Source organism: Cucurbita pepo, chromosome LG02 (assembly GCF_002806865.2).
Source record: "Cucurbita pepo subsp. pepo cultivar mu-cu-16 chromosome LG02, ASM280686v2, whole genome shotgun sequence".
In the NCBI taxonomy this organism is placed as follows: Eukaryota; Viridiplantae; Streptophyta; class Magnoliopsida; order Cucurbitales; family Cucurbitaceae; genus Cucurbita; species Cucurbita pepo.
This window is the reverse complement of record NC_036639.1, coordinates 11,171,681-11,197,555: the sequence shown is the minus strand read 5'-3', so window position 1 is coordinate 11,197,555 and position 25,875 is coordinate 11,171,681. Positions and strand designations below refer to the sequence as shown.

The following is a 25,875-nucleotide window of genomic DNA, read 5'->3' as shown; positions in this document are numbered from 1 at the left end:
TTGTCTGATTCCTTGACTTTCCCCGTTGATGACACACACAACACCCTCAAATCCATACAAATTATGCCCACAAATCAACAAGATTTACCCCATCTTTTCTTCATCTTTTGCATGAAACTCCTCCAAACCAAATCCCAAATCCAATGGATAATGCCAAAAAACAAAACATGGGTTTCCTCAATGAACACCCAATGGCTAATGCAAGCCCTCAAATTTGCAATTTCATTGGGAATTGCAGTGTTTTTGGGGCTAATGTACTGCAAGGAAAATGGGTTCTGGGCAAGCTTGGCAGTGGCTGTAAGCATTACATCAGAGAGAGAAGCAACATTCAAAGTGGCCAACGTTAAAGTTCATGGAACCATGTTGGGATCCGTATATGGAATATTGAGTTTTGTTATCTTCAAAGAGTTTTTATTAGGAAGGCTTCTTTGTCTTCTCCCTTGGTTCGTTTTCACCAGCTTTCTACAGCATAATAGAATGTATGGTTCCGCGGGTGGAGTCGCCGCCCTCGTCGGAGCTCTAGTCGTTTTAGGACGAACAAACTACGGTGCTCCGGGGGAATTTGCTTTGGTTAGAACAATTGAAACTTTTATTGGGATATCCATTTCAGTGGTGGTGGATATCATTTTACAGCCAACAAGAGCTTCCAAAATGGCTAAAATCCAACTCAATTTGAGTTTACAATCGCTACAAAAGTGCATTGAGTCATTGAATTTAAGATCAGATTTGGAAGAGAATGAAAGAGCTTTAAGAATTCAAGTTAATGAGCTAAGGAAGTTGATCGAGGAGGCTGAAGTAGAACCCAATTTTTGGTTTTTGCCATTTCATAGCAATAGCTACTCGAAGTTGTTGAAATCCTTGTCAAAAACGGTGGATTTTCTTGCGTTTAGTATTGATGCAATGAAGAATCTTAAAGAGGAGGTTGTTGAAGACTTAGAGGGTGATATTGAGAGGTTTAAGGAAATGATGAAGTTGTTAGTATCATGTTATGTTGATATGAGTTCATTGAAGTGTTTGAGAGTTGTTGAAAATGAAGGGGAGAAGGTGGAGAATTGTGATGATGTTGAGATGGGTGAGGGAAACAGGATTGAAAGAGATGAAATTGAGAAGGAGAAGTTGATTCATTGTTTGTTAAAGCAGTCGGTGGAGATTGTTGATGAGGTTGGTGAGGGTAAAGATGATAGAAGTGATGTGATTTTGAGTTTGAGTGCTGTGGCGTTTTGCCTCACCAGTTTGATGAGGGAGATTGAAGAGATTGGTGAGGCACTTACGGAACTTGTTCAATGGGAGAATCCTTCTTCCACTCATCTTCATTTTCATGCTATTATTGTATCTCGGATTCATGTTCTAAAAAGTTAAACCAAATTACTTACTGTCTACCGTTTGCCTCTCATTCTTCTCTCCCAATCAACGTGTTTATTAATCGTAAAACTCTTTCATGACATTATTTTGTTTTGCTTATATTCTCCGTGGCTCAATCAATAGGAACTTCATGGTCAAACATGGTTTACTTAGAGTAATTCGATATTGGGTAACCTCTTAGGAATTTTCCTATAATGCATGTGAGTGACAACAAGGACTCTTATTGGTTTGTGTGGATAGTCTTCACGCCACAACCGATGTTGGGAACGTCAAAGTCATCAAATACCAAATTTAGATTATGAATCTTGACCCAAATCTTAAGCATAAACCGTTAATCACAGACTATTTTAGTGTTATTCATATGAATCATAAACACATATTATTGGTTAGAATCTATAAATATTTGATCATTACAAGATGAAATGAATGGGTTATAAAGAGACATTTATGTAAAGATGAAATTACATCTGGGTATGAAAGTGATAAACACAAATCAGTTGGAATAAAATCGTAAAGCAAGAAAATGACATGAAATCCTACTTTTTTTTTATGAAATATCTAAACAGATAAAATCCTAAAAGATCTGTTGAATAAATAATATCAAAAGAACATCCTCTTAAATATCTTAGCTCCAATAACATCCTTAAAAAATATCAATAATAGAGTCCAAACCTCTTAATAAAATATCAACTTGGTACGGTGATGAACAATGGTAAGATAGGCACAAATATACAAAATAGTGTTTATCAGCAAAACAAAATTTGTTTAATCACCTTTTATTCTTACATGTATGACTAATAATATGAATTTTAATTTGTCTCATACTATAAAATTATTCATTATTTTTTCTGATACACTCACCATGCCTTATAAGGCATGGCAATTTGTGCAACCTTAGAGTGGGTATGAGTAGCTATTATGCACGTGTGTTCATACTATAAATCTTATAGCGAAAATGTGAGATCTCACATTAGTTGGAGAGTGAAATGAAACATTTCTTATAAGAGTGTGAAAATAAAACTTTGAGGAGAAGTCTTGAAGGGAAAGTCTGAAAATAACGATATTTGCTAGCAGTGAGCTTGAGTTATTACCAATGGTATTAGAGACGGTGTGCCACCACACACACACTCCTTGTAAGAGTGTGGAAACCTCTTCTCTAGCCGTCTAATTTTTTTTAAAAAAATTTTGAAGGGAAGCCCGAAAGACAATAGGTTTGAGAATAGATATTTGATGTTTCCCATCGGAAACGTTTGTTTTTTTTTTCTTTTCTTTTTCTGGCAGCATCCAAATTGCTTTAAATGTATTTTAGTTGGAATGAATGACATAAATTAATTATATTTCATTTTTAAAGTATAACATGTATAATTAATTCTTCAATTTAATTATTATAATAATTATTTATGAGTAAGAAAGTGTACATAATTAAACTAAAACCACATTGGATAAGATGACTAAAAAATGTTTAAAGAAAAAAAAAAGTTCCTATTTGTATCAATAATGCACATCTTTCTTTTTCAACAGTTCAATTCTAGGAAGTTAATGGTTAAGCGTACTTTGCTTGTGATAATTCTATGTTGGGTGAACTCGTGAGAATTTTACTAGGATGCAAGCGAGTGAGAATAAAGACAAAACATGCCGGAATGAATTATGTATGTTGATACGTAAGAATAGTCTTCAATCTTAAAATCGAGAAGTAAGTAACGTGACCATGTCATAGAACAATGTCAGGAGCCATCAAGTATCGAATCGAAATTTCAAATCTTAAACATGAGTTGTTACATACGTAGTTAAATAAACTAAAAATGTTGGAAGAAATTGTAGTAAACAAATAAAAGTAAAAATATTATTTATTTACATAAATTTTTAAAAATATTCTACAACTATACTAGACATTTTCGAGAAGTAGTATCTCAATCAAATATCACCCGTTACTTTCACATGAAGCATATTAAGATACCTTAATCGACAAACTACTTCTCAAAAACATTTTTTTTTTAATGTTATTCTCAAACGATAATATATATTTTTAATCTACCAAAAGCGCGTAATTTGTATTTTTTTTTAAAAAAAAAGGCAAAACATAGCATAAAGAAGAAGAATTAGGATGAATAAATTAATGCAATCTAAGAAGAAAATAAAGGAAATGAATAGTGGAAAGACCTAATTTGTTGAGCTTTATTTTGTGACATAAGGGGTCACCTTCCATGGCTAAGGAACCCCACGTTTGGTGTTTAAATATTTTTATTCTAACTCATTTGCCTGTGGATGTCAGCTTTCTCAAAAGTCCTTTATTTTTTTTTATTTTTTATTTTTTTTTTACTTAATAATGAAGATAGAGATGGACAAAAATTGTGGCCCGAAACTACGCATTGCACTATAAATGTTTCCCATTTTGATTCCCTAAATAAAACTTTATTATATAACCTCCAATAACAAAATATTTAATATTTATTTCATGTCATATATATATATATTTTTTTAAATATTCAAATATTCTTTCATTTTTATCTTTCCATCTTTTCGGACCCACTTTAAAATTATACTTTTAAATCAAATTCATTTTTTTAATTTTAGAGATTTATCTACTACGTAATCGCATTTAATTTTATGTTTAGGTTTATTCGATTGAAATCTAGAATGAAAGAATATTTATCTTCAATTTGATCTTGTAATAAAAGAATACTCGTTATAGATATCTAGTAGAGCATAATATAGCAACAATAATCACTCACATGTTTTTTTACGTTTTAAAAGTTTAATGACCAAATTAGATTAGGGAAAAAAAAAAATAGTTTCGTGTAACACTTTTGGTTTTTGATGTCAGTTCTTATTTTGATATTGTATAATAATCTATGTTCAAGATTTTGATCCAGATTTAAAATTTGAATTTGCCGCTTGATTGTCCAACATTCTCATTCATCTTCGCTGATGTGATAATGTTACCTATTCCTCACTTCTTAAGGAAAGTGCATCTTGTTAGTATAGAGTAACTTTCATTTCCATTAAACTTTTTTTTAGTCATCTTATCTTTAAGATGACTCTTATTTAGATGTGGTATCATTATAAGCATACGATGACAATTTTTAATGATGTCAATTCAAAATAAACAGGACGTGTGTCAAATACATACGCGATCATGGATGTTAACAATGCGACATTGTAGATTAAATGAATGATGGTTGTAAACAAACATATATGGAGGCGACCAACTACAAGAATTATAACTCATATAACATAGCTGAAAGTTTCTCTACCCATATCTCCCAAATTGAATGAGAGCATATCATGCACTAATTACTCAATGGTTTTAAAAAATTCAAAGTTCATTCCTTCCTTTTCAATATTGAATTCCAAAATCAAACATGATTTAGAACCATCCTATTTGAGGTGATCTCATTAAAAAATTTCTAATAAAAAACATGTGAATGAGAAAATAATTTTGAAATGACTAAGACCTATGTTGATTTGCGAAGATAGTTCTCCCTCTTAGAAGCACTTTAAGATGTGACCATCTTGTAGGCGCACCTTGTTTGGTAATGTGAGCATCTCGTAGGTGCACCTTGTTGGTAATTGACCACATTACCAACAAGGAGCATCTTTAAGATAAGTTGGTGTCATCCTAGTTTTGAATTCTAAACATGGGTGTTAGAAATGATATCATAGTGGGACATCTTCCATAAAATGTAGATCAAAGACGAATCAAGATGAAAGCGGATAGACACATTACCGCGATTACAGGAGAGTAAACGATAGAAATAAAGAAATGAAAAATGGTAGGCGTACATAATTTGACCCAAAATGTTTCGAAAGAGCAAGTAAAGAGGCTCCAAAGTAAAGGGTTAGTGGAAATCTAAAGGGATTCCATTTCAACCAATTCCATTAAGGACTTCCATGCCATGCATCCTATTTTTTTGTACTCTCCTTCAACCCAATTATCATCATTTTCATTTATATATATATATATATATATATACACACATATATATATATATATATACATATATATGACATATTATGTAAAACAAGTTACGAAAGTTGATGAATGTCAGCATCCTCTCATATGACAGCCATCATTTCTTGAGTGGCTGATAATTTAAAAAATGAAAGGAATAATAAAAATAAAAAAATGGGTCAAAAGAATGATAATGTTGGCCTAATTTGTAGGATTAAAGACAAAGTTAAATGGCACTGAGTCACAAAGCTAATGGATTTTACATTGTACATATTCCCATTTTTAACCCACCAACCCAATGTGGAAGAGATTTCAATTAATATTTTTTTATATATATAAAAAAAAAAAAAAAAAAAAAAAAAAAAANAACTAATAAATAGAAAATTCGAAGAAAAAGAGTTGAATTAAAGCTAATAAATTGACATTTTCTTAATTATTTATACCCAATCAAATTACAAGACAAGGGTCGCTCTCTAATTAAAAATTGGTAACTTTTCCCTAATTATAAGATGATGCTGTACTGCATATAATCTATATACACACCCACCTGATGAAGACGTTTTATTCAAATCATTAATTAATTATTAAAGAAAAAAACAATTAGGACAATCATTTTGTTAGGATCTTGTATGCGTCAAAGGATAAGAATTGGGTTCCTTGTAATATAGCATTAATTAAAGGGGGAGGCTAATTTATTCAACCAAAGTATTCATACCTTGTTCGGATCAAAATTAGTTCTCCAAGATCGTTAACATCTTTATAGTCGGATTTGGTGACATCCCACATCGATTGAGGAGGAGAATGAAACACCCTTTATAAGAGTGTAGAAACCTCTCCCTAAGAGACACGTTTTAAAAATCTTGAGGAAAAGCTTGAAAGAGAAAACTTAAAGAAGACAATATCTACTAGCAAGGGGGTCTGGGCTTAAGATCTTACATCTCCATAGCTTCATTAGACTTAACATTCTTGCTTAATTTATGCCCTATAAGAAAATGAAATGAAAAGAAATATACTCAGGATGTAGCCCTAAAAAAGGACTTAAACTATACTCGTACATAAAGCTCGTGATAATGACATATACACGAAGGCATGATTTGTAGGTAAAAATATGAAAAACATTGTGTCTAGACGATAATTTACCTATTCCCAAATTGTGCCATGTGTTTATGTAAGTCAGTTTCGAAGTCAAAACACATCATATGGTTTTTGGTATAGTGATGTTAGTCCTATTTCAACACATTATCGATTATCAACTATGGTGTCTATGTAGGTCATTCCGGTAAAACCAAATACTACTACGATGAAAAAATTTCGAAAACACTTCTAATTACATGTTTTCTTCCATTCAACAAATATACACTAAGAATCAAACTATTGAATTTCGATAGTAATTCTTGTATTATTCACTAAATTAGGTGAGGTTGGAATTGAAAAAAAAAAAAACTAACTAGATATCATGTAACCGTTCAAACCCACGGTTAATAGATATTTTCCTCTTTAGGTTTTCCGTTCCGAACTTTCTCTTAAGGTCTTAAAACGTATCTACTACGAAAAAGTTTCTACATCCTTATAAAAAAATTGTTTAGTTCGTCTTTCTAAACGATGTGGGATCTCACAATTCACCCTTTTTTAGAGTCAGCATCCTCGCGAACACTCGTTTCTCCATAATATCCCAAAAGGATATTAAGATTTTCAATTGTGATAAAATAGAAGGGAGGGAGCAATTTGACGCAAGTTGAGAAAGAGGCACAATAACCACTCATTTAGCCAAGGGACAACCCGCCCATGGGCTACTTACTTGCCTATCATTGCTTAACAACTCAATACCATTATCAAATATAAATAAACCTCACACCATTCTAAACAAAGTTTCCATTGTGGTAATCATCCAATATCAAACCACATATTAACATATTCTTCCTTTCATTAGTTAGGTAAAGCATTAACAAAAAAGAAAAAAAAAACAATGCATAATCCATACTCAATTTTCAATTTCATGCCAAATGGATTCTTCAACTTTAAAACACGTTTAATATCTAATATAAACACTTAAACTATTCGATATACCCATTAATTTATATATTTTTCTAACTCAAGTCCACTAACGGTAGATACCATTCTGTTTAGACTTTTCCTCCGAATTTTCCTCACAGTTTTAAAATGCATAGGCTAAGAGAGATTTCTATACTCTTCGAGAGATGTAGAATCTCACCCGAGTAAAATATAATATAAGGATAGATTCGGAGGGAAAGAAAGCGATTTATGGATGTTTGTTGTTTCACTCAAGTGCAAGGCACTGAAAACGTGAATAAAAGGACGATAAACAAGTACTGAAGAAAGACAGAAAAATGCGTGTTAAATTAATGGCTATCAAAATTTATTAATGCCCACCACAATTGGAAGCTTATATATACATATATATATATATATATGTATAGGGCCACATGGGTTCCACTAAGGTAACCCACAATCTTCCAATTCATTACTTAAAACCTCTATAAACCCTTTCAACATTAGATCCTCAAACCTTACACCCATTAACAATTACATTCACGACCACTGATCTCTTTCTAATGGCGTTGTGGCTCACCTGCCTCGCCGCCGGTTGCCGCACCGCCGTGGCTTGCGCTATAATCGCTGCTGCCACTGTGTATGGCCCAGCTTCTCTCCGACAGCAAGTCACTTTCCCCGCATTCTCTTATGTCACTGCCATCCTGATTGTGACGAATGCCACTCTCGGCGACGCCATCCGTGGCTGCTGGCTGGCTCTCTACGCTACTTTGCAGACTGTCTGTCCAGCCATGGCTGTGTTTTGGCTCATCGGACCGACCAAATTCTCTTACGAAACGATCGCTTTGACCGTGGCGTTGGCTTCCGTTGTGGTGTTGCTGCCTAGCTCCACCCATGTGTTGGCCAAGCGGATTGCTTTGGGTCAGATTGTGATTATTTATGTTGTGGGTTTTATTGGCGGCGTTCACACTCAGCCTCTCATGCACCCTGTTCATGTCGCCGCCACCACCGCCATGGGCGTCGCCGCCAGTGTCCTCGCCACCCTTCTCCCCTTTCCTCGCCTTGCTTCTCTTGAGGTAATTATTTAGTTTACCGCTACTCTTTTATGGTAACTTCTTAATTGTTCTGTTTTTTACCCTTTGCATGTGTTCACATTTGGATAAATAATCTGTCATATTTTTACCCTTATAATTAATTTAACAAAAATTCCTTCATTTTATAATTTATATATATATATATATGTAAGTTCGTACGTAGAAAATGATTGTATTAATACATTTAGATGTTACTCAAAAAAAGAAAAAATAAATAATTAAATAAAGTATGTAGAATAGTTGTAAAAAGAATAAAAGATAAAAGATTATAGGAATTTATGCTCGAATATTTTGAGCATTCAAAACTTTTTTTTTATTTTTAAAAAATACTGGAAAAGATTGAATCTATAAATAAAAAATAATAAAACTTTTCAAATTCCAAGCACAAAATTAATTATTTCATATAGAATTTATTTTTATTTTTATTTTTAACCATGGCAGTAATAAAAAGTAAATAGTGGACATATATACTTTTTTTTATTATTTATAAAAATGTATAATAAGTTAAATAAAAATTGATGTATTTGTGAAGGTGAAGAAGAAGAGCAAGGCAATGGTGGACAACGTGGCAGAGCGGTTAAGGCTGTTACTGAAAGCAGTTCTTGCTGACAATGACACCGTGGCAGTTGGGGCTATATCTAAAGCTTCACTATTGTCCACTTCAGCAACTAAACTCCTACACCCAATAAGACAACTCCAAGTAAGCATTTTATTTTATTTTTTATTTTTTTTTTAATGTATTTACAAATCTAAAAAATATCAATTATAAAGCTTGTTATATATTTAATGAAATAGAACTATTAGATTTTATTTAAGTTAATTACACAATTTAGAATTTTTCTTTTTACAAAATATCTATTATGACAAATTTGTAACTATTTCTACATCGATACCCATCCTTTGTCAGGTCTTACATCATCAAAATCCACCTACGTGTAAATTTTAATATTAAATTAGAAAAAAACACAAATAAGTGGAAGCTTTTTTTTTTNCACTAAGAAGTGCATGTAAGATGCACTTGAAACATTTTGTAGTGTTTTTAAAGTTGAAAATTACTATTACCGATCATTTAATCTAATGAAATTTAGAGTTTTTTATTATTGTTATTATTATTTTTTACGATGTGGTGAGTCATCATTCACTTTATTCATTAGTTTCAATGGTGACGAGGAGCTTTCATTTCATTACTTCTTTTACGAAATAACTCACAAATCTCGATTGGAAATTGCAACCGTCTTTGTTTGTACATACATCTTTAGATCATAGTACTATTTATGAAGATGTGGAAAACATTGACTCAACCTGTCCACGTTCTATCTTTTCTTTTAATAGATGTTTTCTTTTGATCTTTGGTCTCTATGTCGTGTTGGAAGATGAAAGTCTCACGTCGGCTAATTTAGGGAATGATCATGGGTTTATAATCAAATAATACTCTCTCTAATGGTGTGAAACCTGTTGGGGAAGTCCAAAACAAAGCCATGAGAGATTATGCTCAAAGTGAAAAATATCATACCATCGTGGAGAGTCATGTTCATCTAACTCTCTGATTTTTTTAATGTCCATCTGAGTCTTGTGTTACGAAGAAGTCTGAAACATGTTCCAAAGTTTAAGGATGGGAAATAACAACGTTAATGTTGTTTTGGGTGGAACAGGAAAGCATGCAATGGGAATGGATTATTCCATACAAAATGTGCGGACAGGGATGGTCGAGCGGCGTTGACAAGCTGCAAAATTTGGAGACGGCGTTGAGGGGAATGGATTTAGCTTTATCCAACATTGCTTCATATCCAATCCAAACACTTAAAGATCAATCACTTAGAAATGGTCTAAACGCTTTGGAAAATCACATCACCAAAGCTTTAATCCAAAACGCTTATTCACCGTCTGATTCACATACTTTCCCTGAGTCAAACCCAGATGAGGAAGCCACAATAAACAAGATCACTCAATCCAACCAAGAAATGCCAACAAACCCAGATGATCTTCCCTCTCTGTTCTTCATATTCTGCATGAAACTCCTCCTGATCAAACCCAACAACCCACAAATCAAAAAACAAGAACCAAATCAAACATGGGTCTCTGTTCCAATATGGAGTAGCTGGGCCTCACAATTCAACGCTAAGAGGCTAATTCCAGTGCTAAAATCCGCTCTTTCATTGGGGATTGCGGTGTTCTTGGGATTGATGTACAGCAAAGAAAATGGATTCTGGGCGAGCTTAGGAGTGGCTGTCAGCATTGCTTGTACACGAGAGGCTACCTTCAAATTGGCTAATGTTAAGCTTCAAGGAACAGTGGTGGGATCTGTGTATGGAGTTTTGAGCTTTGTTGTGTTCGAAAATTTTTTGTTGGGTCGGCTTCTTTGTCTTCTCCCCTGCTTTGTCTTCACCAGCTTTCTTCAGAGAAGCAAAATGTACGGCCCTGCCGGTGGAGTTTCCGCCATTATTGGAGCTGTCATCATTTTGGGAAGAACAAATTACGGCTCTCCTAAAGAACTCGCTTTTGCTAGAATCGTAGAGACAATTATTGGCCTCTCATCCTCTGTTATGGTTGATATCCTTCTACAGCCAACCAGAGCTTCAAAATTGGCCAAATTTCAGGTCACTGTCAGTTTAAGAGCACTTCAAAAATGCATTGATTCGTTAAATTCTCCAGAGGATTTGAAGGAATGTCAGAAGAATTTGGCAACTCAAATTGGAGAGCTGAAGAAGCTAATTGATGAGGCTGCAGAGGAACCCAATTTTTGGTTTGTGCCATTTAAGACAGATTGCTATGGGAAGTTGTTCAAGTCACTGTCGAGAATGGTTGATCTTTTTGGTTTTATTCATTGTGCAATGAAAATTGGGAAAAATCAAGAGGAGGACATTGAGAAGGTGAAGGAAATGGTGAGTTCTTTGGTGGGATGTTATGTGGAGGTGAGTTCGTTGAAATCATTGAAAGTTCTTGAGAAGAATGGTGATGGTGTTGGGGATGTGGAGATGGGAGTGGCGCAGAGGGAGGGGATTGATGAAATGGAGAAGAAGAAGATGGTGTGTTCATTTTTGCAGCATTGTGTGGAGGCTGTGGAGCATGAAAGTGAAGAGCTTAAGAGTGAAGCAATTCTGAGGCTGAGTGCTTTGGGGTTTTGTTTAAGCAGTTTGATGAAGGAGACGGAAGAGATTGGGAAGGCAACCAGAGAGTTGATTCAATGGGAGAATCCTTGCAGCCATGTTGATTTTAATGAAATCACAGCGAAGATTCATGCACTACAAAAGAACTAAAGGGAAGGGTTTGAACTATAAACATTAATTTTCTAAAGTGAATAATCGCATTTCCTTTGTATAAATAACCCTACAATAACATGTATAACTCATCCCATTTTTCTATTTTATATACACTAAGGGATAGGTGTATTTGTACGAGTCGAGCTTTTAAACGAACAGATCGAGAAAGAAAGGTTCCACGTTCTCTGAGTGGTTGATCTTAGCATGCTAGCCACAGTTGAATTTCATATAATGATAATACTTTTTCTTTCTTAGCGCTTTGCCCATAATTTTGTACGGTGTATTATTCTAGCGCTAGGCTAGCACGCCCTTCCTCTAATAATTGGGTTAGCTTTGAAGCAGGCAATTCTGTCATATTATATTAGTTGTAGGGTGGTGGGAGCTTTAAGAATTTAATATCAAGTAAAGGGGACTCTATCATGATCTTACGAATCTAAAGATCTCAAAATGGAAGAACGAGCTCTTTTGCTCACCCCTCTCCTTACCTCTAAAGGGGCACAAGCACTTAACTTGACAGGGGATAGAGATTCTTCACTCGCATAACTGCCAAAACTACGAAAAGTTTCGGTCTTAACACCCTAGCTACCGCTGTCCAACTTTTTTTCCAAGTGGAAGAGTCGGGTTTCCCGCTTACCCACAATAGAGGAGCTGCCCCCACCAGGCAAGTGGCCGCAAGTCATAGCACATTTTCCACACAACAAATCCATTTTGAAGTTGACTAATTCACTCGGCCAATCGTCAAAATGTGTACAAGATACCATAAAGTCTCAATATCTCATTAGCACATTTGTCTAAAACATGAATATCATTGATTTTGAGGATACAAGTATTACATATTGACAATACGCATCCTCAAAATTGAGACTTTATCTCCCTTCAATACAAGTATTTTATCATTTGGTATTATCTAGAACTCATGGTTAATCAACTTGAATGTCATAGCAAACAAGCAATATTTCGTATGTCGAGAACTCTAATGTTATAATACTCTCGAGCGTAATTAACCAAAATATCTAATTAGTTTCACTAACATACAAATCTCAAGTCTAATTATGGCAACACTTCTAAAGGAGTCTAAGCCTCTTACAATTTGGAACGAACACTTCAAAAGGAATCTTCAATTTAAATTTTTAATCAAAATTCAAAAAACAAGAACAATAACATGGACAATGTAAAAGTCCTTGGTGCACGTTTTAGTAAGATATTCATAAGAAAGTTAAAATCCAAAACGCTTAGTGAAAAGAGAATTAAAAGCTTACAGAACAAACAAGATTTTTCATCATTATTACATTCAGAATCTTCAAACATAATCAATCAATCACCACCCAAGCTAACAGAATAAAACGAAATCTTACCAATAAAATATTTGCCCGCAAGAGGACTTTTTAATAATCTTCTCAAAGGATGCTTAGGCTTAATCTTAGTAGTATACGGCACCCATCAATATCAGAAAGCTCAATCTGTCACACCCAAACCCCCCCCCTTTTTTTTTTTCTTTTAACAAACGAAAAGCATTAAACAAAATGCTTTTGTTACACAAATCATCCTAGTAGTAATCACTTTTAAAATGCAGAGAGGAGAACAAAATAAGAAGGAAAAAAATATTAAAATAAAATAAAAATAATAAAAAGAAAGGAAGAAAGAAAGAAAGAAAGAAAAACAAGAAGTAAAATATATGGGTGACAGCTCTCCATTCATTGACGTTCTACAAGACCCACTGGCACCAAGTGAACAGGTGAAGTCCCATAGCAAAGATAAAATTTAAACACCCACAGCCACAAAAAAAGCAGAAGAGACAACGCAAAGCACTTGCTGCCCCGCCTTTCTCATCATAGCATTTCCTGTGACTTCCTCACGCAGCGGCTTACCTTTTTCTTAAAATCTTCCCGCCTATCCCTCCATTCCTTCTGCATCAACACACACAAGCTTATTGATCTCAAAACCTAATACAACACAACAGCTCAAATGCTTTCTTCCAAATTATCAAACGATGGATGGACTAAAATATTGGGTAGATATTTGACATCCTACTACATGCAGACTTAAGCTTCCAATTATATCACTCACAAACTTTAGCTGTATTGGGTCAAACAAACATACACAACCCAACAAATACAGCACAGATAACCTTCGCGTGTGGTCAAACAATTTCACTGAATCAAGTTCAATCTAAGCATATCTCATGACACCATAAGAATAACAACTCAAAACAACTTATACAATATTATATTATTACAAAGTTAACCTATGACCAATAAAGATTACATTAATGCTGCAGTTGCACGAGAAACTCGCGGCTCATGTGGAAAGGACTCGACAAAACTAATGACTCGACAAGACCAAAGGCTTGAAATGAATCTGAAGCTACGAGGCACCTTACCTAGCCTCTTGCCATAGGAAAGTGCTGAGTGCACCTTGAAAACTCTAGCTTGGTAAGGTTGGATTTCCCTTAAAAACCTATCAGCCAATCTATCACCTTGAATTTTTTAAGTTTCAAGTCCACAGTTGTAGATTCCATAGCTTGAATAACCATTGAACTACCAAAATGACATCTAGACGTCCTAAGGGCAATGGAAGATTATCCTCTACAATGCCACACGCCCTCTGCAGAAATATACCCATCCCTCTCATTGGGACTCACCGTCACAGTTCAATCTACCCTTCAGTTATGACACATCCCAGGGAAATCTGTTCCAACTAAAAGACAAATCTGCAACACACTGCACAATTAGTTGTCCCTAAAAAACTCTTTTTCAAAATTATCGAGAAGCCTCTTCATCACAGAACTTCCTAAAGATGAATAATGCAGGCACTATTTCCATTCACAAACCTTCTCCTTCCAATTGACTGCCATATAACCCTCCCATTTCTCTCTCCCCCAACTATCTCCATTCCACTAACCCTTTTATTTTTCTTACTAGCTGGCCTTGTTGATCAAGGTCAAAGGTTGTGGGTAAAACAGTAAACCAAGGTTATAGGCGAGAAAACTTTGTATATCAAAAATCCCAAGTTGGCATTGGGCATGTAATAAATATCTTCATAGATTAACGGTGGTGGGTCATGATGTATATCAAAAAAGTAACTCAATTACACATTTTCTTAAACTCTATCCAGTTTGAAGTACCCGTTTTGTCCTTTTTTTCCTACTATACACATAATTATGAACTATCACGATGCATATCTTGAATTTTAAACAACTAGCTTTGAAAGCGAAATATCACAAATTTAGGGATAAGAAGACTAATGGTTTGATAAAAATATGAAATATGCAAAATGTGAGAATAGATGACAAGACAAAAGAGTATTGAGAACAAGAGGCTGGCGGATAGAGAACATGGACAAACTAAAAGGCAGAAAGAAAGACTGATCAACTATCAAGGATATCAAAAAAATATATGAAGAAAACAATAAAAGGATGCAAAAATAAGAAAGGGGAAAGGAACAGACATCAAGGCAAAAAGAAGAGAGATTCACACGTGAATGTTGCTTGGTGTTTCTCTAAGTCAGCTAATATAAAGGGATGATTCTTTTGCACGTAAGGTACTCAAACAAAAAGCAAACGTAGGTTGCCATATATGAAGCATAGATAGGACAAACATTGGACAAGAATGAACAATCACTTACAGCAGCTTCAACATTTGCAGGTGATTCATCATTTGGGCTCGATAGCATTGATATAATACTCAAAACTATGCTTTCAACCTACAACAACAACAACAACGGAGTCTTCATTAATATTTACACAGCCCAGGGAAAAGAAAAGTTCTTCACCGCATCCTTGAATTGGTGCTATCATCGTGAGGAAGTTCAGTTAAGAAGATTAATGAACATAGCAAGCAAGACCAAGAAACAATCGAGAGGATGCCTACCTCTAGAAAATACTTTTAAGACGAATTTAAGTTTACACAAGTCAGAGACCCATAAAAATATTTTACAGCGTAACATTATCTAAAAGACCTGCACAACAATATCACTGCAATTTAATGTCCATTTTAACCATTCCAATTACTAAATGGCCATTCACTTCTTAACTTGAGGATTGGACATCTTACTGCAGAATCAGAGTCAAACAGTCATGCACTCACTCAATAGTTAAAACAACCCCCTCTTCTCCGACTCTTTTTAGGAAGGAGGGCACTGTCTGAGAAAGAAATGTCCAGGAGCTTCCTCAGAATGATAGGTAGGTAGTAATTCTAAGCAATATTTTTTTTATGTAATTAGTTCTAAGCAAGATTTTTCAAAAAACAAGACGCTACATTATACCAAATGTCAAAATCCAATGTTGTAATAACATTATTAATCATAATTCATTTTGAAGGTCAAGAAATATCCAAAGAATTGAAAAGGAAAAGTGGAACTGCTTTAGAACATCTAAAGTTCAGTGCAAATCCCACTTCTAATCAAAACCATGCTGCACACGCAAAGCCAAAAACAGGATGATTTAGCCTCAAAACTGAAGACCTGCAGTTTATCTTAGAATGATAGGGAAGAGGATGAACAAGGTGAAGCAGTGGGTGAAACCACGGTAGAAACTATAAGTAGAGTAGAAATTTCTACTAGAACGGAAGCTGCAATTTTCAGCTATACCTTCGAATAAAAAACAAGTTTTACTACAGGAAACAAATACCAAAAATAGTAAAGGACCTGTTTTTTTCTGAATATAGTTCCAAATCATTAAGCACCTTCTGCATGGGTGCATTTTAAAATGAATAATTATCCAAGTTTCAGTTCACTATTTGACATCTAAACACAAGAAGATCCAAGGAGAATATGTTTTTTTTTTTTTTTTGAAACAAGGAGGTCATGCTTTAAAGTCGCAACATCAGTCCTTAACTTAGAAGGTACACACCTACAATTGTTCATTTAAACATATTTAAATGAAAAAATAAAAAATAAAATCATACTAATAAGTCTCCATCTGAAAATTCGAGAAAGACGTAATTTAAAATCAAGATACTTCATAACAAAGAAATGCATATCGTCATAAGTTAAATGGCATACATAAAGGGTAAAATTATTATAGCACTAAAAGTGGATGATGTTAAATAATTCATGGAGGATAGGAACATGTACTGATTGAAAATCAGGAAACTATTTGAATCAATCTCATGCCACAGATGATCCACCAAATGTTAAACCAGAATAGAACATACATTCTAAGTAAGGCCTAATTTTTAGAGAAACTGAAAGAAATGGCTATTATGAAAAATAGCCAAGAATTGTTTTCTTATGAAAAATGGCCACGGCATTTTTAGGGGCACATTTTCCTTCCATTTTTAACCTTGTAAGCAACTTGATGAATAAGCTTCTTAACTTCTGAGGGCGTAACCAAAGATACATATTTTCCAAATTTTAATTTCACAACCCCTGGAATTGTGTAATTAATTTTTAAATTTCCAAATCTAATAAACTTATTGTATATTATAAAATTGATTCAAACCTTTTACGGTTTATTTCTTTCCAATTCTAAAATCTAAATACACCATTTTCTATTGTGGCAACCTTTACTATATTTCTTCAGTCAGTTACATCACTAACTCCATTGATTACTTTCAATTTTCTAGACTTTTAGATATCTAGATTATTGGTATGCTAGGAAGCCTAGTATTGAAGTTTCTATCTACCCTAAATTTTCAATTAGTTTTAATGATCTCACAAAATTATGAAGTGTTCTTACTCATCTGTATGCATGGTGATTACCCCTCAGATTTTTTTTAACAAGACTAAGAACATTTGTTTTGAAGAGTTGGTTTGATCCTGTTTTAAATGTTCCCAAAATATTAGTTATTTGCATGTATGAAATTCTAATATTTTTTTAAATTCAACTAAATATTTCTATTATGTGAAAGTTAGATTTTGAGAAAATTAAATCTATGTTTTTTTTCAACTTTCCAGGTTTTAAATATGCCTCAATTTTGAATTAAGTTTTAGTAATTGTAAGAAATCTTCATGTTTATTTGGGTAAGAGATTTTACCAAAATTCCAAGATTTAGATCCATATTTTGTTGTCCACATGATCCCTTGATTTATGAGATTTGTTTTAATCACTAAAATTCCAAGATTTAGATCCATATTTTGCTACATAATTCCTAATTAATATTCGATTATACTGTTTGCTAACTTATCCAATAAAAAGGTCAGTTTGCACTCAAATTTGGTCATTCATGTTGCTATCCCTAATTTTTAAGGTTTTCCTATATATGACATATCCCATTCTCATCTTATTATATGCTGAGACAGATAAGATGACTGGTAAAGTTTTTAAACCATGTAGGTGATGTGGATGATACGCATAATAATATTACTAAAGATACAAATGTCAGATAAATTTCTAGACTTATCAGCCTGAGAGTGCATATGTTATTTACAGTCAAATATTGCTTCTCCAAGTATTCAGTAAGGTGAAGTTCTAGCACTCAAATCTCATGAAAACTGTATCTCTAGAATATTTATATTAACTATTAGTGCTGATAGAGGAAGTGAAAACTCCAAAAGAAAGAAACGAAATAACAAACGAAAAGAGAAAGGAATGTTACTAGGAGAAAAAATTAAAAGAGAAAGGAAAAGCAACTTAAAATTGTTCAATGAACCTTCCTAACCAGTCATCGCCTACTGTCCAAAAGTGGGTCCACACATTTAAGAATAATGGGGTAATGGGCATCCATAACTTCAAATTTTAATTTTTAAATCAATTTTACATGAAAATGACGAAATATTTTTAAAAGAACTAATAAAGTAATATAGATACCGTATGAACAGGGGTCCATCGCTCACTAGCAAGCTCATAGCCATTGGGATCATCACCAGGAGGATGAAGGATTGAAATACAAACACGCCCATCAGGATAAACTACAATTTAGTAAACAACTTCAATCTCAAAATGCTTCAATGATAAGAAATAGAACATCAAATAATATAATAACAAGAGTAACAGACCATTAGGATGCCAAAGCTCAGAAGTAAACTTCACGGACGGAGGACTATTAGGATAATTTGATGGAAAACTCATAATGGCATTAAAGAAACCCCCCTCGCTGCAATAAGATTATTACAACATCATTAGATAGATATACAGACATTAACCAGTACAAAAATAACTAAACTAACTTCACGTGGTCAAGGCTAGAAAAATATTAGAACATCCAAACATCCGTAAATTAGAATTTAAGGGCGTTTCCTTCCCAGTTTCTGGAAGGAGAGAAAGTAAAAACAAGAAGTGGGCAATGAAGGGCGCAAAATAACAGCAACTAGACTAAAGCCCTCATGGAACAAGAGAAATAAGGTAAATCAATACCTAAAACATTAGAGGCATTAAAATCTCCCAATTTTAATCCAAGAACATGATAAGGAAAAAAAAAAACCCAACTCCCGAAAAATTAAACAAAGGCCACAATCCCAAATCTTAATTAAATTCAATATAAACCAACAATACCAGGTAATAACAAACAGTATAAACCCTAAACCAAACAGTCACATCTAGAAAATAAAAACGATAATTCGTAGCAGTATACACATACTAAAGCGTATCAGGGGGGCCAATAATCGTAACACTCCATTCAAATATATTGCTCTCATCGACAAGACCGGCGGAGAAGCCATCGACGGGGTTCTTGCAGAGATCTGAAAGGCATGAAACAGAAGGTAACAGGACAGTTGAAAAAGGAACATCGAAATAAACCCTACGAGTCGAGGATTTCACATAATCAGATTAAGAGAATCGAATTCACGAAAATAAAATCCACCTTTAAGCTGCTTCTGAAGGAGGAGACTTGCTTGAGAAACAGCCATGGAAGAACGGTTGGATTCGGCGAGACCTTCGAGCTCCTCGATTGCGAACGAACGGAAGAGGAAGAGGAAGAGAGAGAGAGAGAGAGAGAGTAAAGAAATCGCTCCGTTACGTTATTTATAATTATATAGACGAAAGTTTACGGAATGTGGACTCTTTGGCCTGTGTGGGTCGGGAATGGAAAAGAAAAAAATAATCGCCAATGAGAGCATGCCACGTATACGCATTCGGAATCTCATGCATCTCTACGGTCCGAGTACCCCACTGGATTTTAACTAATTATTCTCCCTTCCACTTCACTGAACGAATATCTTTTCCAAAAATTTAATAAATAATATTCTTTTAGATTCGTCAAAATTAATATATTAATAAATAATATCAACAATTAATATTAATAAATATCAATGACGGTTAAGATTTTTATCTCTTTCATCAGATTTTGCCTATTCAGTTCTCACCAAATAGTTATTAGATTTTAATTGATACAAAGATTCTATAATTTTAATTTAATAAACATTTATAAAAGTAAGAATTTAAAAAATTACATTTGTTTAATCCATATATTAATTAAGAATAATTTACAAAACTACCGTGTGTTCTATCATTCATTAAAAGCATATAAGAACAAATGAATTTTTAAAATAAATTTTATTGGAGATTACAAATTACAATATTTTTTATTCTCCGCATCCAAATGACTCCTAAACAAACGCAACTTTCCTATTCCATAAAATAAAGGTGTGAAAGATAATATTATAAGGTCAGAGGAACCAATTCTCTATATTGAAAATTGAAATAGAAAGTTGATTTGAAAAATAAAAACCCTTTTATTCCATGTAACTTGGAAATTTATGTTTAAAGTCTCGTATGGATATAAATAGGAGTGGTTACCTAACAAGGGCACATTCACTCTCATATATTTCAGCTCTCGAGTATAAGTGATATGAATTAAGATATCAATCATGCAATATAAACTATAGGAAAAATGTTTTTAAAATGTTATTCAAATTATCACCAGAGTTATGGTGTTTCTTTAATGTATTTGAAAACTTCTATTTACTTTGAGGTTACATTTAGTTACAACTCTTAAAATGTCTCATTAAAGGTTAACAGTATTCGTTTTGATACAAAGTCATGTATATTATATTTGTAAAGTAAATTTGAAGATGTAGTAAAAAAAAAAGCATTTGTGCTCTCCTTTAGCCAATTGTGACATTTATTTCTAATTCTATGCGATTTAGATTATATGTTTAGAATCATTCAAGCTTGACATGATGTTGATAGTGGAGTGATGGCTTCACATATTTGATAATTCAAAATTTACATTTCCTTAAAGTTATTCCTTATTATTAGGTGTTGTATACCGTGTATTTATATCTTCTATGTAGCATTTTGCCTAACATATTTTGAGGTTCAAGTCAGTACAAATCTAAGGAGATGTCGAGGTGAACACATTTTTGTGCGTACCTAGATATAATCATGTGAGTCCAACTATTAGTAAAAAATTGAAAGGACCCGAACACCGAGTTGTTCCGTTAGCATTATGTAGATCGATCTTTTTGTAAGATGATGATCTTAAAATGATTCTTGGCATAAAGCAGTCACCTCAGCTGTTGTCGGAGGCTTAGTTCTTTGGATGCTTGGTGTGACAAAAGAGAGAGCCAAAGTATTTGTTTAGAGAGAATGAATATGAGCTCAATATTATTCTCTATTTATAATTTTTAATCTTTTTATCTGTTAATTTTAATAAAATATTTTAGTCAAATTAATGGGTTTGAAAGCAATATAAAATAAAGAATTTAGGAATTAATTAAAACTAAGTAATAACCTTATAGATTTAGTTTGAAGAGTAAAATAACAAAATTTGTTACAGTCAAAATTACAATCAAATGGTTTTAAAATATAGATTAAAATTAAAAAATAATAGCCAAAATTATTATCAGATGGTTTTGGAAACAATATAAATTAAAGAATTGAGGATTTAATTCAATATGAAATTATAATTTAATGATAAAACTTTTAAGCATGATGTCAAAATTATTTGATCTATTCAATATAAATTTCAATTTTATATTGAATAAAATTCTAAAACTTTTAATTTTTTTTAATATAAAAATCGTAAAATTGATCGTAATTAACTGGAATATAAATTAAAAATTCATGAATTTATTAAATATAAAATTGAAAGTTTAAAAATTAAAAAATATATTAAAGTTTATCCATTTTATTAGATATTTTTTAAAATTTATGAAGTAAATGGAGAAACAAAATTATAATTTAATTAAATTTTAAAACAAAAATAAAATTTAACCCTATGATCTTTTTTTTTTAAAAAAATTAAATCTATTTTTGAAATTTAACCATTTCGCTTTGCGACTGTATTTAATAATTTAATAAAGATGTATTTAATAATTTATTTCATATTTACTAATTTAATTAAAACAAAATTATAATTTAATTAAATTTTAAAACAAAATAAAATTTAACCCTATGATCTTTAAAAAAAAAATAGATAAAGATGTATTTAATAATTTATTTCATATTTACTAATTTAACTTCAAAGAAATCTCCACCAACAACATTAATTATGACTAATAATTAACTTGAAATGATAAAAGTTTACATGGTTATGGTTAAAATTATATCATAACAAATAAACTCAAATTAAAAGGAAAATTAAATTCCAAATAAGGTAAATCAGACCAATTTACAAAAAGAATCAAACTATCGAACTATGAGACAAAGAAAAACCCTAATTTCCTACCCTCGACCTTAGAAAGAGGCCAAAGCCAGCCTCATAGATCGAAGCTAAGGACGAACAAATCACATTCTTTTCTTTAAATAATTTTTATTTTGTCTCCTAATTAGTTTATTTTGTCTATTGAAAAAATATACTTGTAAGGTAAAAAATTACTTTATAAACTTTAAAAACAATTAAATGTGTTTTAAAGTGCTTTTCGCAAATCCACTTTAATTATGAACACTTTTACAAAATATTTTGTTTTAATACTTAATTTACAAAAAGTAAAGAACATCCTCGAGGATTCTTGAAGAACAAGAAAATGTATAGTTTAGATAAGGGCGAAGGATTTGATAATTACGTAAACGAGTTAGTCATTAGGTGTTACAAAAGTTTGTATGATATCAAAATAAATCAATTATTAATAACAACTTTTAATTAAAAAAACATTTTAAGTTTAAAGTACAGTGTGAACGTATTAAAGAACTCAAATAAAAAGAATTTTTTCTTATGACGGTGACTAACCATATATGTTTAACTATGATTAATCATATTTGATTGATTCTAAACATGCAATCAAAACATTAAAATTATATATATATATATATATATATATATATATATATATATATATATAAAATTAGACTCACCGAGCACGAGCACAGAGAGTTGTCTCAACCATTTTTATCCATAAACATTCCGTTTTTTGTCATAGAAAATAACTTAAATCCTAAAAATTCGATCAACTCAATTTAATATGAAGTATTTTTATTGGGTTGGATTCAAAGAATTTTTTTTTTATTTTTTTTTTATGAACTATTTTTATGGGGCAAAACAGTCTTTTCCTCCTCAGTCCTCGCCCAACGGCAACACTTTTCCTCTTCCCCCTATAAAACCCTTACCAGATCCGTCGTTTCCTTTCAACATCTAATCTCAGGGATTGCTTTTCTCTGTAATCTTCATCAATGGCGTTCTCTTCCCTCTCTCTCTCTCTCCTCCTCGCTTTACTTTCTCTCTCCGAAGCCACGTCTCCGGGCAGCGGCCTCATGCTGACCCTGGTCAACAACTGCCCGTACCCAATCTGGCCCGCAATCCAGCCCAACGCCGGTCACCCTGTTCTCGAACGCGGTGGCTTCTGCCTCCCATCCCTCTCACACCGCTCCTTCCCAGCTCCCTACGAGCACTGGTCCGGCCGAGTCTGGGCGCGAACCGGCTGCGTCGGTCAGAACGACTACCTAACCTGCCAGACCGGTGACTGCGGCGGGAAACTCGAATGCAACGGCGCCGGTGGGAAAACCCCAGCCACTCTAGCACAGTTCACCCTCCACCACGGCCACAAAGATTTCTCCTCCTACGGCGTGAGTCTAGTCGATGGCTTTAACATTCCCTTAACCGTGACCCCACATGAAGGCCAAGGCGTGTGCCCTGTGGTGGGGTGTAAAGCCAATCTCCTCGAGACGTGCCCACGTGAGCTCCAGGTCCACGCGCCTGACCAACACGGTAAAGTAATAGCCTGCAAGAGCGGGTGCGAGGCGTTGAACACTGACGCACTCTGCTGCAGAGGGCAATACAACAGCCCAGAGATCTGCAAGCCCTCCGCGTTTTCATTGTTTTACAAACACGCTTGTCCATCCACTTTCACGTACGCCCACGACACTCCATCGCTGATGCACGAGTGCGCCGCTCCCCATGAGCTCAAAGTCATATTCTGCCATTAATCAATCCATCCCGACATACCAACCCGGTTGCTCTGTGTTATGGAATGTAAAATTTAGGATTTCTTGTGGTTGTTAATCCTTAAGTCTCGTGTTTCTGTCTTTGTCACTCTTGTTAAATAAAGGGCATTAAAAAAAATTGTTTTTTTCTTTCTTTTTTTGAGAGATCTGAGGGAGTTTGGTACAGAGCAGCTGAGAAAGGTGAGTGGGCGGGTGGCAGTGGCATAGGCCAATCCAATCGACGGGCTTTCTGGCCATGGCCGTAAAATTAGAAAGTTGTTTATTTTATGGCTTTTTCACGTGATATGCTGTGATCCTTGCTACTGCATGTACCTGACCTGCCATGTCTGGCTCTGTTTTAAAGAAAGTTAAAAGTTTTTTTGAAGTCCACACCCAACAACGGCTTTATCTACAAAGAAAGAACATATATAAACAACAAATTTGGTTAGATTGATTTAAAAGTTTCCAAATGGTCCCTACCCCGTTTGAATTTAGTATTGAATACTCGCTATAGTTTAGTAATTTTTGGCTTATGCTGTGTGAAACCCACCACTTTAAGAGTGTTATTTGAATACATGTACTTTACACGTGTTTTTATTGTGTGTCCATCTGATCTTTGAACTTTAATAGAGTAAGAACTTAATTTAATTTTATGTATACTTTATAATAAAAGAATAAAAATTTTGAAAATTGAATTGGGTAGGAATGGGAAAGATATTTCAACTTACTCCCTCTCTCTCTTTCTCCCTACCTACTCTTGTGTGACTTCCTTGATTTGCTCTATCTTGCTTGACATTTTCTCTCTTTCGTATCATCTCTTCCTCTCATATCCATGGTCGGTTGACGATATTCCTTGCCCTCGTCCCTCATCGTCGTCACATTATTTCAGTTTACAGTGCAAGGTGAGTCTCTCATCCTCTACAAAGTCATATTGTTAAGTTTGTGTAATAGAATCCTTAGGTGTTGAATAAAAGAAGTCTTGAAGGTGTAGTCATAGTGACTTAGGTGTTGAACAAAGGAGTTGTGAGCTTGATTAAGGAAAAACTCAATAGTGTAGTTTGTTCGAGAACTCTAGAGAAGTAGTCAGGCTCAGAAGGACTCCGTAATGGAGTCTCAATGATATATTTTGTTTGAGGACATAATTGTTGGAGTCTCTCCTTGGGTAACTAAGGGGAAGAACACGAGTATATAAATAAGGAACACTATCTATATTGGTACGAGATGACCAAATGTAAATCCATGAGGGCTTAAGCTCAAAGTGGATAATATCGTACTAGTGTAGAGGTTTGTTGTGGCATATGCAAAGGATTAGATTCTAGTATGACTCGAAGAGAGAATCATTCTCCATAAGGTTTCGTTGTTCGATTTGATCTGAGATTAAACCATAAAATTTTAGATTTTGCATTGAAGCACATGTTACATTTGAAGTTAGATTAACGAAATTAAAATTGAACTTGAATAATCTAACTAAGTACATTTGAACAAATTTTTAATAAAATTTATGATATCGAAATTTCATTTTGAAAAAAAGGTGTATAGACACTATGACGGATGAGACTTGACTCAACTATTTGGGTGCATTTCCACTCAACTATTTGGGTGCATTTCCACAAGTTCGGATAAAGTCTCTTTAGATTATTCTTCAACTAACCCGAATAATAGAGTAAAAATGAAATCCTAATTTGATGTTAACTAAAATATCTTCCCTTAAAATGCTTCAAAGAGAAATGTAAAAAATGAAAAACAATAAACTTTTATTAAAATGGGTTGGTATCATATCATGTCATATATCCATTTCTTCTTATTATTATTTTTACAAACAATGGTCATAAATGACATACAATCATGCCTCATAGGTTTTGAGCCAAAAAAAAAAAAAAAATGAAGAAGGAGAAAGATAAGGAGAAAGCAATACTTGAAAGTTTCCATAATGGGTGGCCAATGATCATCAACTAC

The 25,875-nt window shown here is 33.5% G+C and overlaps 4 protein-coding genes across 4 annotated transcripts; 3 read left to right on the top strand and 1 right to left on the bottom strand.

The window, feature by feature from the left end:
• Nucleotides 1-180: 180 nt before the first annotated feature.
• LOC111788466 lies at nt 181-1,359 on the top strand. The gene has a single exon (XM_023668800.1). It carries the CDS (start codon nt 181-183, stop codon nt 1,357-1,359), a length of 1,179 nt encoding a protein of 392 aa, XP_023524568.1.
• Nucleotides 1,360-7,764: 6,405 nt separating this feature from the next.
• Nucleotides 7,765-11,813, top strand: LOC111786848. The gene is made up of 3 exons (XM_023667060.1): nt 7,765-8,400; nt 8,951-9,118; nt 10,071-11,813. The coding sequence occupies exons 1-3, from the start codon at nt 7,888-7,890 to the stop codon at nt 11,673-11,675; spliced, it is 2,286 nt and encodes a 761-aa protein (XP_023522828.1). The 5' UTR covers nt 7,765-7,887; the 3' UTR covers nt 11,676-11,813.
• A 1,204-nt stretch (nt 11,814-13,017) lies between these two features.
• LOC111787450 (ubiquitin-conjugating enzyme E2 7) lies at nt 13,018-19,555 on the bottom strand. The gene is made up of 6 exons (XM_023667414.1): nt 19,421-19,555; nt 19,196-19,298; nt 18,615-18,712; nt 18,427-18,527; nt 15,303-15,380; nt 13,018-13,585 (listed from the first exon to the last, which is right to left on the bottom strand). Exons 1-6 carry the CDS (start codon nt 19,464-19,466, stop codon nt 13,508-13,510), a joined length of 504 nt encoding a protein of 167 aa, XP_023523182.1. The 5' UTR covers nt 19,467-19,555; the 3' UTR covers nt 13,018-13,507.
• Nucleotides 19,556-23,112: 3,557 nt separating this feature from the next.
• Nucleotides 23,113-24,079, top strand: LOC111787437 (osmotin-like protein). Its single transcript, XM_023667396.1, has one exon. It carries the CDS (start codon nt 23,170-23,172, stop codon nt 23,920-23,922), a length of 753 nt encoding a protein of 250 aa, XP_023523164.1. The 5' UTR covers nt 23,113-23,169; the 3' UTR covers nt 23,923-24,079.
• The last annotated feature ends 1,796 nt before the right edge of the window (nt 24,080-25,875 follow it).

What these genes read in the sequence shown, in the direction of transcription:
- LOC111786848 (XM_023667060.1), top strand. Translation starts at nt 7,888, where the DNA reads ATGGCGTTGTGGCTCACCTGCCTCGCCGCCGGTTGCCGCACCGCCGTG. An exon ending in CTCGCCTTGCTTCTCTTGAG is followed by an intron (nt 8,401 to 8,950) that starts GTAATTATTTAG and finishes GTATTTGTGAAG; the next exon opens with GTGAAGAAGAAGAGCAAGGC. An exon ending in ACCCAATAAGACAACTCCAA is followed by an intron (nt 9,119 to 10,070) that starts GTAAGCATTTTA and finishes TGGGTGGAACAG; the next exon opens with GAAAGCATGCAATGGGAATG.
- LOC111787437 (XM_023667396.1), top strand. Translation starts at nt 23,170, where the DNA reads ATGGCGTTCTCTTCCCTCTCTCTCTCTCTCCTCCTCGCTTTACTTTCT.
- LOC111787450 (XM_023667414.1), bottom strand. Translation starts at nt 19,466, where the DNA reads ATGGCTGTTTCTCAAGCAAGTCTCCTCCTTCAGAAGCAGCTTAAAG. An exon ending in GATGGACCCCTGTTCATACG is followed by an intron (nt 15,381 to 18,426) that starts GTATCTATATTA and finishes TTGTTGTTGTAG; the next exon opens with GTTGAAAGCATAGTTTTGAG. An exon ending in CTGCAAATGTTGAAGCTGCT is followed by an intron (nt 13,586 to 15,302) that starts GTAAGTGATTGT and finishes GTGTTGATGCAG; the next exon opens with AAGGAATGGAGGGATAGGCG.
- LOC111788466 (XM_023668800.1), top strand. Translation starts at nt 181, where the DNA reads ATGAACACCCAATGGCTAATGCAAGCCCTCAAATTTGCAATTTCATTG.